This window comes from Manihot esculenta, chromosome 11 (genome assembly GCF_001659605.2).
Source record: "Manihot esculenta cultivar AM560-2 chromosome 11, M.esculenta_v8, whole genome shotgun sequence".
Classification (NCBI taxonomy): Eukaryota; Viridiplantae; Streptophyta; class Magnoliopsida; order Malpighiales; family Euphorbiaceae; genus Manihot; species Manihot esculenta.
The window spans coordinates 31566579-31585709 of record NC_035171.2 but is presented as its reverse complement, the minus strand read 5'-3'; the positions used below and the strand labels follow the sequence as shown (position 1 = coordinate 31585709).

At 29.8% G+C, this 19131-nt stretch overlaps 3 protein-coding genes across 4 annotated transcripts; all 3 read right to left on the bottom strand.

The window, feature by feature from the left end:
• Nucleotides 1–437: 437 nt before the first annotated feature.
• LOC110625925 (protein enabled homolog) lies at nt 438–2213 on the bottom strand. The gene is made up of 2 exons (XM_021771624.2): nt 1915–2213; nt 438–1797 (listed from the first exon to the last, which is right to left on the bottom strand). The coding sequence occupies exons 1-2, from the start codon at nt 1966–1968 to the stop codon at nt 1081–1083; spliced, it is 771 nt and encodes a 256-aa protein (XP_021627316.1). The 5' UTR covers nt 1969–2213; the 3' UTR covers nt 438–1080.
• A 7933-nt stretch (nt 2214–10146) lies between these two features.
• Nucleotides 10147–13059, bottom strand: LOC110626083 (SHUGOSHIN 2). The gene is made up of 9 exons (XM_021771824.2): nt 12529–13059; nt 12278–12315; nt 11989–12097; nt 11868–11891; nt 11714–11782; nt 11067–11105; nt 10882–10978; nt 10725–10785; nt 10147–10629 (listed from the first exon to the last, which is right to left on the bottom strand). Exons 1-9 carry the CDS (start codon nt 12691–12693, stop codon nt 10335–10337), a joined length of 897 nt encoding a protein of 298 aa, XP_021627516.1. The 5' UTR covers nt 12694–13059; the 3' UTR covers nt 10147–10334.
• A 662-nt stretch (nt 13060–13721) lies between these two features.
• LOC110626081 (protein NUCLEAR FUSION DEFECTIVE 4) lies at nt 13722–16287 on the bottom strand. 2 transcript variants are annotated; one of them, XM_021771823.2, is made up of 2 exons: nt 15814–16287; nt 13722–15704 (listed from the first exon to the last, which is right to left on the bottom strand). In XM_021771823.2, the coding sequence occupies exon 2, from the start codon at nt 15679–15681 to the stop codon at nt 14008–14010; it is 1674 nt and encodes a 557-aa protein (XP_021627515.1). In that variant the 5' UTR covers nt 15682–15704; nt 15814–16287; the 3' UTR covers nt 13722–14007. The 2 variants fall into 2 exon arrangements, with proteins under 2 accessions (XP_021627515.1, XP_021627514.1); XM_021771822.2 differs by having other exon boundaries at nt 13723–15731.
• Nucleotides 16288–19131: the final 2844 nt, after the last annotated feature.

Below are 19131 nucleotides of genomic sequence, written 5' to 3'. Positions count from 1 at the left end.
TAATATGCTTCCAAAGGATGAATAAGAAATTTCAATTCCTCTGTTCTACGCCAACTTTTCTTCTCTCTATCAGCTTCTTTGCCTAAGAATTGGAAAGGGTAAATTTACTCAAAGAACTGATTACAAGAAACGAGCAGTTTTATAATCCCTCCCAATAGAAGAACAACCTGGTTGGCGTAGAATATGGTAGAAGCTGCTAATCATGGTTCTGCAACAAGACTACTGTGTGTCCCCTCAGTTGGGTAATAATATATATTGCATGTGGAGCAATATAAAAAACTTGCATTATTTGGTTTACTTTAAGGGTATGAAAGTTTATGCTAAAATAATATAAACACATAACAAGTAGAGTGGGGCATGTGGAAAATGGAACTATAACATATTTAAAACAAGTTTGGTGAAATTAGAGAGTTAAACTATAGAAGAGGGAAAATGACTTTAGCTAAAAAACAGATGATTAGGAATTATATAATCATATACTTCCTCTCCAAAACAGAGTAATATAATCACACATCACACAAGTAGTAGATCCTGATTCTGATTTGTGGGATCCACTCAACCCGACAAGCAGGTCTATGAGACCTTATGGTTGTTGGCCTTACCCAACAACTTCACACACATCATCTAGTTTTTCTTGATTGTGATATCTTTCTCTCTCTCTCTCTCTCTCTGTCTCAAAGCTCACACTTCCCATTAGTAAACTAGCACCTAAAGTTACATTTTACATGCCACAGCAATTTTGGAGAAACCAATCTCCCTTTCACATCATGGAGAGCAAAAACTCAAATTTGAAGAAGAGAATCCAAAAAAAAAGAGCCAAAAATCTCCAACCCAAGACACTGGCAACTAAAAAAGCCAAGCACAAGCCCCTCTACTCTTCTCTCCTCTTCAGTCAACTGGGAATAGCTTCTCTAAAACAAACCTTCTGTACAAAATGCTAGAGATCAGTCACATACCCATCATTGCAAATTCCCTTCCTTGCTAATTTTTAGTGGTAATCAAATGATTTATGAATATATATTAATATATAATTGTAGAACTCTGTAAATTTCTTCACTCAGTAGTTGCAGCGGTCACTGGTCAGTGGAGAAGTATCCTTTGATGCTTGTTCTCTGTTGGAGAGTCGGAGCCATCACAGAGTACCCTCTTCCTATTGCAAACATTAATGCTGATCAAGGAGTCCTGGTGGAGGAGCTGTGGTGGTTGTGGTTGTGGTGGTAGAGGTGGTGAGGGGATTGTCACAGGTGGGATCTCAAAGGACTCAAGTGGTGGTGGAGGGTGTCTCCATTGAGGGAGAGGTCCAGCTAGAAGAAGTGTCTGTAAGAGAGGGCCAGCTTTCATCACTGCCTGTAAAAGCTTGCCCTTTTCAGGCAGAGGCTTTTGAGGCACAACCTCAATTGTTGGTTGAGGTAAAGACTGTGGAGCTAAAACTGGTGGCAGTTGAGGTGGTTGTGAAATTGGGTCAATGACCGGAGATGAAACAATGCTTTCTTCACAATCTGATGATGAGAAGCCATTGTTAGAGTCAATTGCTCTTCTGGGTTCATCTTCAATGCTAGAAATCCCAGAGAGAGGAGCATTCTGCTGCTGCTGCTGTTGTTGAAGCAAGAGCTTCTCAAGGAGAAGTCTTTGGCATCTTTCCCTTGCCTCATCTCTCTCACTTGTGATTTTGTTAAGCAGATCTTTAAGATGACTCAACTGATCATCTCTCTTTCTCAGCTCTTCTTGAGCTGCTACCCTTGTTTGCTCAAGCTCCAAAGTTGTAAACAAAAGGGAATTCTTCAACTCTTCCATATTCTGCATTAACCATAAGAAACAAAACCCATCAGCAAAATTGTCTCAAAAAAAAGAACCCACTAATCTATCTAATTGCAGAACCCCAAAACAGAGACAAAAACTGAAGAAATGTGTTACCTTTCCTTGGCAGAAGTAAGCCCAGCTAAGAATAGAGCTTCTCTGTGTGTCCATGATCCTAAGCCACTACACTAGACCTATGAACTGAAGTCTGAAGCTTTTTCTCAAGAGAAAAAGAGGGAGAGATGTGGGGGTTTTTGAATGGTTTAGGTAGCTCTTATAAGAAGAAGCAAGCACCACTTGGTTCTACTGTTTGCTCTTGGGGGTGATGTTTTGTTTTCCCTTTTACTTTTTCTCACTAGGAGTTGGACAAAAGCAGAAAAAGCCAAAACCCTAGCATTGCCAAATCCCCAATTTTTCTATTCCTAATTTCTCTTTCTGTCTATGTGTATTGGAGTCAGTATTTTGTACTGAGGGTCCATGGCTCTATCCACACACCAGAGGGCACACCCATCTAGGAATCTCTTCTCGGATGTGAGAGGCCAGTCCCCTCCAACATATACATATATATACATATATATCACCACTCTGCAACCAATTTTCTTCTCTTTTCTTTAGGCCAAATGCCTGATTCCTGTACTTTACTGCCCACTTGCTTGAGGTTTTTGAACAAAGTTTAGAATTTGCTTACCTTAAAGTATGCTAAAGTCTTCAGTCAATTTTTATTACAAAAATTTAGTTTCATTATATACTTCATTAAAATGCATTCACTCTTTTATTATTAGTATATAACTAATATGTTAAAAATGAATACTTCGATTTAATATTTGTTGAGAGTACTTTAAATTTTAGTAAATTAATTCAATATTAATAGAATTTAGATATATCTATAATTATATAAAAAATATATATACACATTTAAGCTCAGCACAATAAATTAAAAGATATTTATAATTATAAAAAATATATATATTTATAATTTAAAAATGAAATGATAATACGAAAAATTAGAGTAAGTAGATTTCAAATAGTATATATTAAAAAATATATATTTATATATATATTTTTTATACTTCCAGTAGTAGTCCTGTGATATTTGGATAAATAATTTTGAATTACCCTTTAATGATATTACAAAATCATTTATAAATAAATGAAACTCACATCCTTATTGAAATAAACCATGTGGGAAAATTTTCTTTATAGAAAATAATTAAAAGTGAAAAAAAATAAAAAGAGAAATGAGCAAATAATTTTCTCCCTCGTGGGCTGCTTCAACGGTTAAACCTAAACTTTCAGATTTTTCAGATACTTTTTTCCTTTCATATTGAGTTTTTGTTTGAGGAAAAGAAAGAGAAGGTTTTATTTATTTACTTGCTGAGTAATTCAGAATTTATTATTATATTCTTCTTCTAGATTAAATTATAGGTAGAAGTCATTTGAAGCATGCAATAGTAAATTTATAGAAAGAAAATAAATAATTATATATTTTTTTTCTGAAAATAATTTTCAAAGTAAGAGAATTTTTTTTGTCATATTTAGGGCAGGGCATGTCTTTTTTGACAAAACACACTGAGAAACCATTAAATTTTGATGTCTCTCATTGTTGACTTGAAGAGTAGCTTGCATGTGATCATACTTAGAATTAATACATTCAAAACTCCATAGATATTCTCTTTCAAAGCTCTCTCTTTTATATGTTTTTTTTTTTTGTTCATAACACATAGATTCATTGGTCAGAAAAAGGAGCTGGTAACCAAACTTTCCCACCAATATTTTCCCGAGAAAGGTGGTGGACCCATTTTCAATAATAAAGTCCTCTTTGTAGGAAAGGGGAAGGCTTCTCTTTGACTAATTCAAGACTCTTAATATATTCTCAAATTAAATCAATAAAACTATTTTTTTATTAAATTAAAATGGAATTTTATAATCAAATTTTAGCTATGATTTGGAGTAAATTCACAATTAGATGCATCAGTCTATTAATAGCAAATTCAAACATCATTAAAAAATTAATTAATTGATAATTTTCTTATTTAATAAATTATGTAAAAATATGAATTAAGATAACTACTAAGATTAATTTTTTGTACATATCAATCAAGTTCAAATTCCCATCACTAAAAAATACTATAAAATTAAATTTATCTCATTAATATTAAAATCATCTATAAAATTGTATAATTTTGAGTTAATACAAAGGAGAATTTCAAGATTATTTAATTAATAAAATAATTATTTTAAAAAACAATTAAAGGAGTATGATTGCTATTGGCTTCTACAAAGGAAAAAGGACTAGTAAAAATCCAAAGTAATCATCCAGAAATTTTCGAAGGGCCCATCCCAGGTTTACTTAGCTTAGGCTTTTTATCAAAATTAACCTGCATATCTGCTTTCTTCTTACTGCCACCACCAACCATATTCCATCTCTTCTCATCACTTCCTAATTTCTATGTCTACTTTAATTATATTTAATTTTTATTTGCTTTGGTAATTAATTATTTTTTACTGGGTATTTATTTTATTGTTCAATTAATATTTTAATAATAATTTGATATTTTGTTTTTTTTCCAATAAAAATAGGACAAGAGAAAATATTAATTAATGGGCATAGTGGAGTTTAGTGAAGCATGGTGTGAGATGATATGATGATATTAATTAATTATGATAATTATATAATATTTTATTAAAAAGACATTCTAAGCTTCACACTACACGAAACCCATCTAATTGTTTTTTATTTTTTTATTTTTAATTTTGTAGTAATAAATCTTTAAGAAAGTCATCCTCACATACAAAAAGAAGAGACAACACAAATCATTGCAGGTTCATCTTTACTGAACATAATCTCCATTGCACAATACTATTGATTTTAATTTTAATCTTGTCTTATTTTCAGTTTAAGAATATTTTTATTTTAATATAAAAATTTAATTCAACCAATATATTGTAGTTCATTTCAATCATACTATTTTTAATCAATTTAAATTAAATTAACTCAACTTATTCAGAATCATGTTGGATATTGAGTTTAAAGATTATAAAATATTTATTTTAAATACTATTAAAAAATTAAATAAAAATCTTTATTTTAGTGTTTTTATAATTAAAACATATCAACTTTAAATTATTATTTAATTTATTTATTTTTTAAATAATTTTCTTAATACTATACTCTTTAATCTATTATATGGTTGGCAACAAGGGTAACAAAATTCTATAGTAAGCAATCCTTATAATTAATTTGGACCCAAATAAGCCTACAATCTCCCCACTAAATGCTGGCTAAATTACAAACCAAACGGATAAGTTTCTATGATTCTCCTTAAGTGTGGAAATTTTAGTCTTCCATGCAATATTTTCTTTTTACCATTGGTGTTTTAAAATTCAAAAAATATAGAGTTTGCAGGTGTGTATAAGTTTGAAGATTTGGCATCACGTTTTTTTTTCTTTTATTCCTTTTTCCCTTATTTTTTAGTGACATATAACCAACACTTTACTCTCATACAGATTCATATGTACGAGCGTTTCTCCCTATCCATTTAATTCATTCGGTGCGCGTGTTGATAGAATCATGACGAAACTGAGTCTACTTCTCTACTTCCCATTACATCAAACAAGTTAGGCTCTCGTTTGGTGGGTCTAGAGCTCAGTCCGTTTGGCCTGCTGTAGCCGCGGGTTGAATGACTCGTGATGGATCGGTCTGCTTAGTGAATTCTAATAGGTTTTGGACCTGATTCTTCTCTTCAAGGTCCAACCTCAGTTGAATGCTAAAAACCCAACAATTATCATAATGGGTTGTATAACTGCTCAAAAAAAGTAGCAAGATTTATAAAAGAGAAATTAATTCTGGAATAGCAGCAGTAGCTAATATAATATTTGGTTTGCTAAATTTACGTTTCTAAAAATATTTTTAATTCTTAATTGAGATAATCATATGGGTAACTAATTATATATCTTTATTAATTAAAAATTGCACACTTGATCCTTCACATAATTAAAGCTTTTATTGATTCACCCATCTTTACCTATTGTATAAAATGCCTAAGAATTCAACTTTATGCTGAAAAAAGAAAAAGAAATCAAAGAATTACATTTGATGTCCTTAGTTAAGGTGATAAAGTTTTTTACTCTTTGTTTAGAATCTAGGGCACAGTAATTATAATCTCTTTAAAATTGGCATCAAATGCTCATAAATTAAAAAATAATAATAATAAAGTTATAACTAACTCTACAAAGAAAGAATGGTAGTTGTTGAAAAGAAGTAACCAATTTCTTTTGGAGGTTAAGGGAATTGATTCTTTTAGTAGCCTTTAAAGACTGTTAATCACCCAATCTACTTACCCTTGTAGATCTTCGGAACTTATAGCTTTAAGTATGGATATTTAGTTTTTTGCATAAAAATAAGTTAAAAATTTTTAATAAGAGATAACTCAGTCAAAAATTTTAAAATTTTTTATTTAATATAAATAATTTATTTATTTCAATTTAATTAAATTAATAAAATTAAAATGAATCAGTAAATTAATCAAAAGATTTAACACGCTAACCATAGAACTAAAGTCAAATCAAACTTGATTGTCATGTACAAATCTTCATAAAATATAGATCTTAGAAAACTTAGAATACAAACAGAATTAGCATGTAATTAAAAGATTAGATTAGATTTAGACACAAATCATAAGTAGATTTTTAAAAAATAATAATAATAAAAGAAGGTGGGGTCCTAACGGCTAATACCTGTCGGATGAGGGCCTAGAAAATCATGGATGCCAACTTTGTTAAGACGTGTGGGGTCACAAAGAAAACGAGAGAATCAACGGTTGGAGGGCTCTTTAGTCTTTAGGTCTTAAGGTGGGCCCTCAATTCTATCTCCACATCATATCATGTTCTTGCATATCTTTGGAATCCCAAGCCCCAATCACTTCTCATTTCCTTTTTCCTTTTTTTTTTTTTTTTTTTTGTACTAATAAAGTTTCAATTTCTTTAATTCCATATTTAACTATGCTTTCTCACTATTTTATTTCAATATTATTATTATATACAAAATTCTATAAATTCAATTATAATTTATTAATATAAATATTAAACTTTACACAATTTTTTTAAAATTAATATTTCTTTTTTCACTTTTTAAAATGTATGAACGGAGTTTTAATATATCTTCGATTTTTATAAAAAAAAAAAAAAAGTTCCCTTAATTTTAGGAAAAAAAAATTAATAAAAGGGGTTAATAGTCCGTGATCAATTAACGCGGTTTTGGGTATGGAAGTCTGATGGAAAAAACGACGGGCTTTTTGTCGTATTGGTCTCAAAGCATGTGAAGGGGGTTGATCAGTAGTTAATGTTAGTTGGCTTTTTGCCACGTGGCCCAATCTCATTTCCTTTATCGCGAATAAAGTGAGAGTATTTGGTTGTGTTGATTCGGATTTGGGCTGGGAAGGAGAGATATTTAAAAGTTGGGGAAAATGAGAAAATTGTTTAGTAATTAAAATCAGTTACAATCCCAAAATCCTCAATCATCATCATCATTCCACCAAGACGATAAATGAGGTAAATTAGGGAAAAAAAATATTATAATTTCATTTTTATTTTTTATATTTTAATAAATATTAATATGTACAGTTAATACTAGTGTATTAAACTTATTAATTATGAAATTTTAGAAAAAATATATATATAATAAGCTCTTAAAAAAGAATAAGAAAATAATTTCTTAAATTATTTTAATTTATCTTTTAAATTTTTTTATATAATTCAGATTCGTTTAATTTACTTTTTTAAATTTTTAATAAAAATTAATTTACATTTATCTATTCATTTTGTCATATATATATTTACGTTTTTATACCAACTTAACATAATTTTGAAATATTATATTTTTTAGAAGTTTATTTATTTATAAAAAAATAAAATATTTAAATTATTCTATTATAATAAATACACTAATAAATTTACAAATATTATAACTTGAAAATATTTTTTGCGTATTTAATAAAAATTAATTTACATTTATCTATTAATTTTATTCTAAATATATATATTTGTGTTTTTAAACTGAATTGACATAATTTTAAGTTGCTATATTTTGTTGTGAAGATAAAAGTTTATTTATTTATAAAAAAATAAAATATTTAAAATTTCCAGCAAATATAGTAACAAACTTATAAACACTACAACTTAAAAATATTTTTTAATTATATGAATAGCTAACATATAAAATATTTTTTAATTAAAAAATACTATCATATAATTATAAAAATAATTATATAATATATCATTTTTAATACATAGACTTGATCTTTATAGATTAATATAATGTTAGAAATTAAAAGTATAATATATATAGTTTGATTAATAATAAAATTTATTTATATTGTTATTCAAAATAAATGCAAAAAAATAATTGTAAGGAGTTTTCTCATCTCAAATCTAATTAATAAGTTCATTTGTATATTCTACTCTAAAAATAAAAAATAAAAAAGGAAGCATTTTGGATAATTTGGTGGCATGATAATATTAAATAAAATTTTAATTAATGTTTAATATTTTATAATAAATATTTTAACACAATTTCAATAAAATAAAATAGATTTTTTTAATGGAAGGGACCCACACGGTTATACTGTGAACAATTTTGATAGCTGAAGTGATATAAAAAAAGGGTTAGTTAGTTGGAAGAATTTAGGTGAAATGTAGACCAAAAGAGACTTGAAGTCTTCACTAGTAAGCTTTAATTTCTCACTTTACTCTGTAATTTGGTCATTACCCACTAATGATAAGACATTCATGGTGTTGTAGAAATACAAACCTTTGAATTTTTAGTTTGGATGAACATACATTGATAGAATCTTTCCTACTATGAACCCTAAAATTCATACTAGCAATTATTTACTTGTATACTAATTGAGCCTACTAAAATTGCTTAGTCAATTTTAACCCTCCTATTTTATTTTATTTTATTTTTACAACGACGTATATTCTGAGTTCATTAAATTTGTTTGTATCGAATTGACTCAGTGAGATATTAAAATACTCTAAGTGAATATTTGCTTCAACCATATTAAAATCGAACTTAAATTTATTTAAACGTAAATTTATTTGTATCGAATTGACTTAATGAGAAATTAAAATACTCGAAGTGAATATTTGCTTTAACTATATCAAGATCTAACCCTAAATTTATTTAAACGAGAAGAGTAACAAATCACTCAATCCAACAACTCTTTATTTATTTATTTATTTTCCCTTCATACTAGGGATGGCAAGCGGGCGGATTTTCACGGGTACCCGATCCGCCCAAATCCTATTAGGACGGATTTGGATTTTTACGAAATGGAAGTGATCGGATACCCGTTACCCGAACCCGGTTAACTATACTAACAAAACTAACCCTAATCCTTAAATTTCATTTTTTCATTTCACTTCATACACTTCCCTCTCTTTGTCGGCGCCTCTCTCTCCCAATTCTCAATCTGACTCTCTCCCCCACTTCACTGCCGGCAGCCTTGACACCGGCGACGTCTCATTTTTCTCCCCAACGACCATAAATCTTCTCCCTCCCGAGTTAGCTATATCTCCCTTTTCCCATCCCTTGAGTACTACCTTCAAGGAATTCCTCTTGCGTCCCTGTATTGATAAGAGCTCATTCTCATACTCCCACACGCGTCTGATTGAAGAGCTCCAAGGCAAACAACGGATATTCTAACAAGACCGGGTAAGCATTCAGCTATAGGAACAGTAATCCACAAACTAAAAATACAGATGCAAGCGGCTCATGAGGTTTTTTTTTCTTTTTATTTTTTTTATTTATCACTTGGCTTCTGGAAAAATTTTTTTGTTCTTCTATGTATATGACCTTGGGTGTTCTTAATTTCTTATGCTTCAATTTTGAGTGAATTTTGTGATTCAGGTTTGTTATTTGGGTTATAATATCCAAATCTTTAGATTTTTTATCATTGAATTGAAGTAAAAAAATCGGGTTCGTTCGGGTTCGGGTATTGTACGGGTATTGTTAAACGGATTTGGAACGGGTACGGATATTAAAATTAAAATACTAAACGGGTTTGGGACGGATTTGAAAATTTTACATATAATGGAGTTCGGATTTGGGTACTCTCAATTTCGCGGGTACCCTAGCCGTTGCCATCCCTACTTCATACTAAAGAAAGAAAGTGATAACAATAGTGTTTTTAGCTGTGAGACTCAGCATTGTTTTTTCTATTAGGGGCTTGCATGGGCTTCCCATTTCAGCCCATTCAAGTTTTGCACATTTGGGGTTTGTGATGAGCTATGAAGTGTTGTGTTGTTAAGGAATTTGACCCTTTTCAAGAGCAAAAATCAGTTTTCCAATGAGCATGAAACATCAACCTGTTATCATTACATTCATTAAAAGCCCTTTAACATTACAACACTTGTTAACTAACAATGGCACAACAGCACTCTCGCCAGTCTGTTAAATATGCAGAAGAACACAAACACTAGTTATAGCTTATAAAGACAAATGTGGGAACTCAATGGTGATGCATTGCAGATCCTGCTCATTCTTTTCTGCGCATTTTGGTATTAAGGGGAACTTCTTTGTATGATTGCACCTTCTCAGCCGCTCTGCGAACTGGTCTGCCGAGTGAAGATCTGTGTGCTACATGTGGTTCATTTCCAGGCTCAAATGTTTCTTCCTTTATAACAGATGCAGTTGTTAGGCCATATTCCTGCATTGGAGTAGTATCAAGTGGCTGAGCGATTGGAAATTTTGCAACTTCAATCTCAAACAAGTTCTCCATTGGCTCTCGTTCCTGGGATTTGAATCTAGCAGATTGCCTTCTCAAACAACGCCTGCAAAGATTAAAATGCACATTTGAATAATATTTTCTAGGAATCCTGGGGAACTTTTGGAGTCTCGCAAACCAAATCCAAGTTCACAGACTCGCCTTTTGTTTTCAAGCCTCTCTTTTTCCAGGCCTTCTTTAGACGTAGTAGAAGGGCCCATAGCTGCAAGTGTTTTGAAAGTGCATTATGTCAGTAACCATTACCAAGAAGCAAAGAAGAATAATACTCAGATGAGCCATTTGAGATCAAAATGATTACATTGACTTCTTCTTGTATTCTTTCTGATGCGATTACTACGCTTCCTGTTGTCATTAGCTTTGTTTAAGCATTGTCCTTCTATATTCTTCTCCGCTTCCTTGGACCAACAAAGTATTAGGGGGTCAACTGATAAAAAAGAAGTTTTCAAACTCATAAATGGCTCTAACAGACATGTGGAGACTCACCTGAGAGCCGGTGTTTTGATTTTTAATTTCTGCTTTTCCCTGCATAATAAGACTAATTGATTACAATTACTTTTAGACAGCAAATTTTAATGTTTTTGAATGTTCAGCTCTACAATATATTTTTCTATTCAATCAGTAGCTGAATTTTTTAATTCTCTCAGATGTTTCATTTTGCTCAAGGTAGCAAATTAATATCCTGATGCCTGAAGGCAAAACCCAGTCTAAAGCATAGTGATAAAGTAATGGGAAAATTACTATTTAGTCTTTGTGTTACACTCCTTAGTTAGTCCTTCAATTCTGAAAAATATATCAAAACTTTTATTGACATTTTAAAAAGTCTGGTAGTCTGTCAATAAGAAGATGGACAAATTAATATGGAGGGACAAATTAATAAAATTTTTTACAAAATTAAGATATCAACTAATGAATTTTTTTAAATTAAAAGGACTAAATAATAAAATATTAACGATCGAAACTAATGAAAGAATTTTAGAGATACTTTAATGAATTTTTCAAAATTGAAGACTAATTAATGAGTTTACTCATAATACAGGACTAAATAGTAAATTTTTTTAAAGTAATTATATTTGGGTGATAGAATTGGTGATAAATTAAGAATAGATTAAAGAATGGAAACTGAAGCCAACCTCTTGCTCTAAACTCTTTGCTTTAAGTAAGGCATCCTTGCATACAACTTCATGTTGTAGTGCCTTCAGCTGAAATAATTATATCAATTTCTTGAGTTTGCAAATGAAATAGTAAGATAGTACTCAAGCAAGCAATTGGGATTCTGAACATTACCTTTTCTCTTCCTAAATTAAGCTCCTGCCAAATCAACAGAACACAATCAATGTCACTGAGAAGCAAATTATTTTAGAAATAAGATAAGCTTTGAATGTTAATGAATTAAGGAGAAACTGACTGCTAACATCTGGCTGTTTGATTGAGCAAGATTCCAATTCTGCAGCTGCAGTTTCTGATAATGCATCCGCAGATTCTTCAGCTGGTTATCACTCAATGCTATGATTTTGCTGTTCAATTCAAATTAAGAAAATCCAAACAAAAATCCATCCAAAATGGGCAGTGGAAGAATTCAGATAAGAAGCAAGAAAATAGTCCACCAACCCAACAGCAAATAAATAAAAAGCAGAAAAATTTTTAATCCAAATTATTTGGAAGAAAAGAAAAGGAAATAAGCAATCAAAGGATACTCTCTCTCCTCAATAAGCTGCATTAGAGTTGCTTTTTCCTGTTAAAAGAAAACCCTTATAAGCCAAAGCAAGCCACTTCACAGGGACAAGAAATTATGGTTGCACACATGAAGAACATATATTTGATAGAATGTCAATGAGAGTTTGATTCGAATGTTAGAATTCTCACAAGCTAAACTAATCCCATGCAATTTATTTCGAATAAATAAGACAAAGAATCATCAAAAGATAGATCCATAGAATCCTCGTACCTTAAGAAGCTGATTAATCAAGTCATCTGTGAAGTTAGGAATCGGAGGTTGCTTTTCTTCGAGCCTAACCAACTTGTGCTGTGACTGAGAGTTGGTAATGTCAGATAGCCTTTTTCTTACTATGCTTCCAAATGATGATCTTTTCGCCATTCTTTCACCTTTCATGCTTAACTATCTGTAAATTTGTTGAACTCAAAAACTAATACAATTCAAGAATCTGTAATTCTGCAAAATTGAAGGCTACCCAGGAGAGAAAATGGAAATACTAACAAGAACAGAATACAAAAGGTTCATAAAGCAACAAAAAACAAAGAGGAATCGCTGAAATGGAGGGACTTTATATGGGCAAAGGCCCGACTACTTATAATTCAAACTGAAGCAAAGAGGAATCACTAAAATGACGAAATGTTTGTTAAATTGGAATGTGAAATGAAAATTTGATTGAAAGGAAATGAGAGAAAGAGGAGGGAAGTGAAGGGGAACAAATGAAAATGAAAAAGAAAAAAGGGCTAAAGAGAGAAAGCGAAGGCAAAGAAGATAAGCAGGGAAGGTTGCAACTCGTTAACGGCTTTCCGAAGCTGAATAGCAAAGATGCTTCCGAACCTGATTTTAAATTTCCAAAGCTCATTCCGAACCTCCTTTCTTTTTTCTTTTTTTCTTTTTTTCTTTTTCTTTTCATAAAAAATTTGGTTCTATGTTTTTCTTTTCTCTAAAAAATTTAATACTTTCAACATGTTATTTGCCAAATTTTAATTCTTAAATTTGCTTTAATTATTTTAAGGAATAAAAAAAGGGAACAAAGCAAGTGAATAAAGTATGCTCTTGATTTTTTTTTTTTTGAAACTAATATGCCCTTGAATTTAAATACCCCTATTATATATTTAAAAAATTCCAGCACCCTTAGATTAAAAAATAAAAAAATAAAAAAAAATCTCGTCTTAGATAAATAAACTATAGTATTAAAATGTATTCTTATTGATATGCACATGATTACTGCTTCAATATTAACATTATGCAATAAAAATTTATAAATAAAACAAAATAAAATCACTTGCAATAATTGAAATTGAACTAAATAATTAGCAGACATGTGGATTAACAATAAATTTCTTTTCATTTAATTTATGGTCTTGAGTTTAAATTCTAAATACACATTAATGAGTGCATAAATTCATATTAATCGAGTCAGTAATACCAAATATTTTAGAAAAAAAAAATTAAGAGAAGAATTTGCATAATGCAAGCGTGTGCAAAATTACATCTATTAAGGTAAAACCTTAATGTAGTGGAACTAGTAAAGAGTCTTGAGACATTATCCTACTCCTTTGCAAACTTTTCTTCAATAAGATTATTTAAAAATAAAGTTTACAATTGTTGAAGTGAAAATAATTGCTATTGCAATTATGCTAATCAACATAATTCCTTATTGTAATCACCCCTTAATTTTTGTATCTCTGTTCTGTCTTAATCTCAGATATGTCATTGTCTTTCTCTGAATTTCTTGTATATATCACCACTGTAAAATTTCCTTGTCCTCACAACTAAAATCAGTGAAACAAAAGCACCAAACAAAGCAGCAGAAGCCAAAATTATAAATGGTTTCCTATAACATTCAACTCCAATGCAAACCAATTGCTTCACTGCTGATCTATCAAGCCCCTTGGCTTTTAGCAGCTTTGTTGCTTCATTATCATACAACATTCCAGTGATCTGCACATTCAGTATATATGACCCAAGAGGACTTGCCAATTGCCCACAGTTGAACAATGTGGAGTAGTACTTCAGCCCAAAGAGCTCAGAGATTATTGCAAAAAGCAAAGGCAACTGTGCACCAAATGAAAATCCCATAATCACTGAGGCTATGTAGACTGAATTAGGGAAAGGGAAGGCAATTATAAGGTGGCCCATGCAGGAGAGGAGGAGGACAAAAGTCATCATCAATGGCCTTGGTGTTTTGTACTTGATTAGCATTGTTTCAGAGACAAATCCTGAGAAGACTCTACCAAAATAATTCCATATGCTCACTAGGGAAACAAAGGAATTTACTGTCTTTGTTGGATATCCTAGTGATTCACCAATTTGACCCAAGTTGTCTACTGCTGTTAAGCTTGCACCAAGCCCACAAAGTGTTGCAGCAAATAGAATTAGCATGTCAATGCTGAGAAGTGCTTGTAAGATTGTGTAGTCTTCACCTCTCTCTGGCTTGTCAAATATTGTAAGGAAACAAGATCTTTGATCTTGATCTTGATCTTTTTGCTCTTTTGAGACACTATACTTCACTGATTCTTCATCTTCTGGCTTCTGTATGGTTAGCTCAGTTGGAGGCTTCATTGCTTCCGCTTTCTTGAGATTCCATTGGACCCATTCTTCTTTAATGGCAATTAAGAGAGGTACAAAGAGGATGATACAAACCACAGTAGCACTTGCAGCATAGGCTCCTCTTGAGAAACTAATGATTTTTTCAAGTACACTCATGGCCATGAGAAATAAAGCAAGAGCAATTGAGACATAGAGGAAATGGTAAAAGACTCTGAGCTCATTAGGTTGCCTTTCACGCTTCATTGTTCTAATTGTGTAAACAAAAATCACAGAAATAGCAGCAGGAAGCCAAGCAACTAGAAGAATGAGGAACTTGGAATCATCTCCATAGATGGCCAAGTAAAGTTGGGTAAAGATTGCTCCACTTAGCCCAACAAAACCCTTCAAAAGACCCAACATAACACCTCTATTTTCTGGGAAATTCTGGACAAAAGTGACAAGAGCTCCTGTATTGGCAAAATTTTGAGAATTGGCTCCTATGCAAATATAGAGACACATATGCCAAACCCTAGGCTTGGGGATTTTTTCAGTCACAGCTAGCCAAATCATGAGATACCCAACAAAGTTCATAGCAGAACCTGTGAGAAGAACAAACCATGTTGGTGTTACTTCTGCAATTAGACCAGAAATGACCCCAAGATTGGCTCCAAGATCCTTGAAGAAACCTATAAGATTCAGAGTTTTTTGGTCATAGCCAAGTGTGGATTTTATATCTTTAGAGTAGGTTCCAAACAAATAGGTTGCACCAGATCCAGCCATGATTATAAAGGAGGCAAAAACTGAGAACCATCTCCCATTCAAAACATGAACTGCAAATCGCCACGTCTCACCCATTTTTTTCTTCTTGTCTGATAAGCCTGTGCAAGAGAAACCAAGCAAAGAAACTACAACAGACTCTCTCTTGTCTGATAGAAAATTATTAAAGAAACATAAATGGACTAAAAACCAAGGGAAATGAGAGCTTACTTGGATAAATTAAGCTGGCATTTACTTTCTAGGAAAGTGTGTCAAAATGTCAACAAGGGAGTAAGCAATTCTGCAAGAAACTTGAAGTGGAGATATGGATGGGATAAGATTTTTTTACGTACCCAAAATAAAAAATGGAGACATTGTATGAATTGATGATTGCCCAAGTGCCTAAACTAAATATTATCAAGGAGTAGCGCCGTAGAGAGAAAAGAAATTACAGATAAAATGGCAGGGGAGATAAGGTTTCCTCTGTGGTATTTGATAGTCAAATGACTCTTTATCTGTTTATCTGGTGAGAAATCTATTTATAGAGCTATGGCATGAGCTAACTCGTCAACAGTATTGACTCTTCTTACAACAAAGAACTAAAGCAAAAGGGAGGGGGGAAAATCATATTCAGAGGCAATTAGACCTGAACTTCCGGCATAGAAGGTTGTCCAAAAACATATTTCAAATTAGCCGAAAACTAGGTGTTAATATTGGACTTAAACTTGTGATTGGCGGATAACAGGCTTTTTGTTTCTTCCTTAACAGTAAATGGTCTATTGGGTTTCTGTTTGTGTTTGAATTTGGTCTACATGGTATTTGATAATTGGTTGATCAAATTCATCACATTGACTTTCTTTTTTTCTTATAAAAGATCAAATTGTGTGCAAAACAAAAGCAAAGGCAAAGTTACTTTATAATAAGTAAATAATTGTTTATCTTATTTTTAAAATTTTCATCATTTTTTTTTAAAACAAAGTTACGATTGTATTAATAAAATTCTATCAAATAAAAAGGATATCATCCCAAATAGAGAGATGATTATACCTGATACATTCTCTAATCAAAATATAAGCAGTTAAAGTAGATACTTTAACTACGATGAACTCATGTAACATAAATATTAATTTTAGAGTCTAATGATTTATAATTATTTAAAATTAAACTTCTGCCTAAGATAATTTGACAAAAATACTTTTCAAATGCCTGATTAAACTCCTGTATAAGATAATTTGGCAAAAATACTCCTCATTCTTTCTTATCTCTCGAATATAAATCATTAAAATCTCTCGAATAAAGTCATGAAAAAGAGTTTGTATGAAATAAAGTTTGAATAAGGTTTCAAGACTGATGTCGTCGTTGCAATTTCGAAAACCTATAATAACTAGTAAATCTCGATTGAACATTAACTTCCGAAACAATCGAATTAATAAAATTTGAAGAAAAGCCAACCACAGAAACAGACGCCTCCTCTCAATCATTATCTATTAACTGAAAAGCAACCATCAAAATGTAAAAAATTATGAAAAAATTTTATATGAGAATTAAAAGTTTTTATTTCCATAAAAAATAAAATATCCGACTTGTAATTAGAAACCAAATCCTTCAATGTAATAACTGTTCGATAATTACCGCCATAAATCTGCCAAAAGGTCTGCATATTCTGAAAATTGATTGAATTGTATGTGAAAAATATTTCACCATACAGAAATCATAAATGACGATCGAAATATCTCTGAAATTTTTTATAGAGATAATAACTTTTTTTTTATCATCGACAGTCAATTGACGCATATCGTTTTCATAAAAAAGGGAAAAGAAGAAATTAGATTTAAGAAAAAGGAAAATGTGAAAGTATAGAGTCACAAAGAAATCATAAAAGAAAACTTGACTAAAATTAAATTTTCATAATTTAAAATTTATATTTTACTATTCTCTTTTAAAAAAAAAAAAATCTAAAAAGACCTACGAATTAAATTAAAAGTTCTTAAACATGACAAGTATTTTTTTTTGAAAGCAATGACCAGTATTATTGATATTATTAAAAATAATAAAAAAAATAAATAAGCATATTTTATATCTTTTAATTTATAAATTCAAAACTTAAACATTTGTTGCTATTTCATTGATTGAAAAATTTATTTTTTATTATAAAAATATGAAAATTTGATTACATAATAAAATTGAATATTTTAATAGTTTCGTTAAAAGCAACATATTTTTAATAATATTAACGATTAAATTATTATATTAAGTTATGTATAGAAATTTTATATATATATAATTTCATTAATTTTTTTATTCTTGTAAAAGTTATTTTTTATCCCACAAAAATATATTTATTTTTATTTATTAAAAAAATAATAAATATTATTTGGCCTTTGATAATACGTTATCCACTTACATTAATATAATGGAATTAAAAAAACTCAAAATATAATTACTTTTAAAATTAATTAATTTTATTTTTTAATACATATTAAAAATATGAGTATACTAGTAAAATAATAAATAAGTTATATTTTTAAAAAATAAAAAAAAGATTTACAATAAATAAAAACTTAAAATAAATTTATATTTATAAGAAATAATGAAATAGACTAAATATATATTTACACACTTAGAAATTTCAAACACTTTAATTTTAACAGTGATTTAATAAGTCCTTAAATTTTTAAAAAAATACTTTTAAATATTATTTTATTAAATTTATAATTAAAAGTAAATTTTTAAATTTATAGTTTTAAAATTATATATAAAAGTAATTTTTTAAATTTTTTATTTTAAAGTTGTGTTTAAAAATATTTTTTTAATTTAAAGATATAAATAATATTTTATTAAAATTTAATTATTTAAAAAAAATTTAAAATTTAAATATTTATTAAATTATAATTAAAATTAAAATATTTAATAAATAAAAATATTAAAATAAAGATCTCGAAATATGGATTTTGGCGAAGGAAATATCTAAAGTTTTTCTAAATTGAAATATCCGCTTGGCCACTGATTGTATGCGGAGAAGTTAAGGACTATAATACGTTGTTTTTTTTTTTAAAAAAAAAAAGAAATTATGTTATTTTTTCAGAAAAAGAAAAATAAAAAAGTTTGTAAAAAATCACATGAGATGTGAAGGTAGGCGTATACTGCTAGGCTCGTGGGGAGGAAAATAAAAGCAATAAATCCAATGCATGTGGAGAGAGAGAGAGAGAGAGAGGGATGGGTCACGGATCACAATGAACTCAAGATAAGATAAATATCTATTATTAATTAATATTTTAAAGATATATATGATTGAAAAATTAATAAAAAATTTATTTTTTTAATATATAAAAAAATAAAATAAATAAAAAATTATAAGATATAAGAAATATTTTATTTATTTTAGTTATTAGTTAAAACAAAATACGTCACCCAAAATAGCGATATAAAAATTAGGGTAATTGAGTTTCCATATTTTGATGAAACGTAAAGTTTAATTTTCTATTTTTTATTTGATTATAACACTCTCTTTACCATATTGATAAAAAGGTATTTATTATATTAATTATG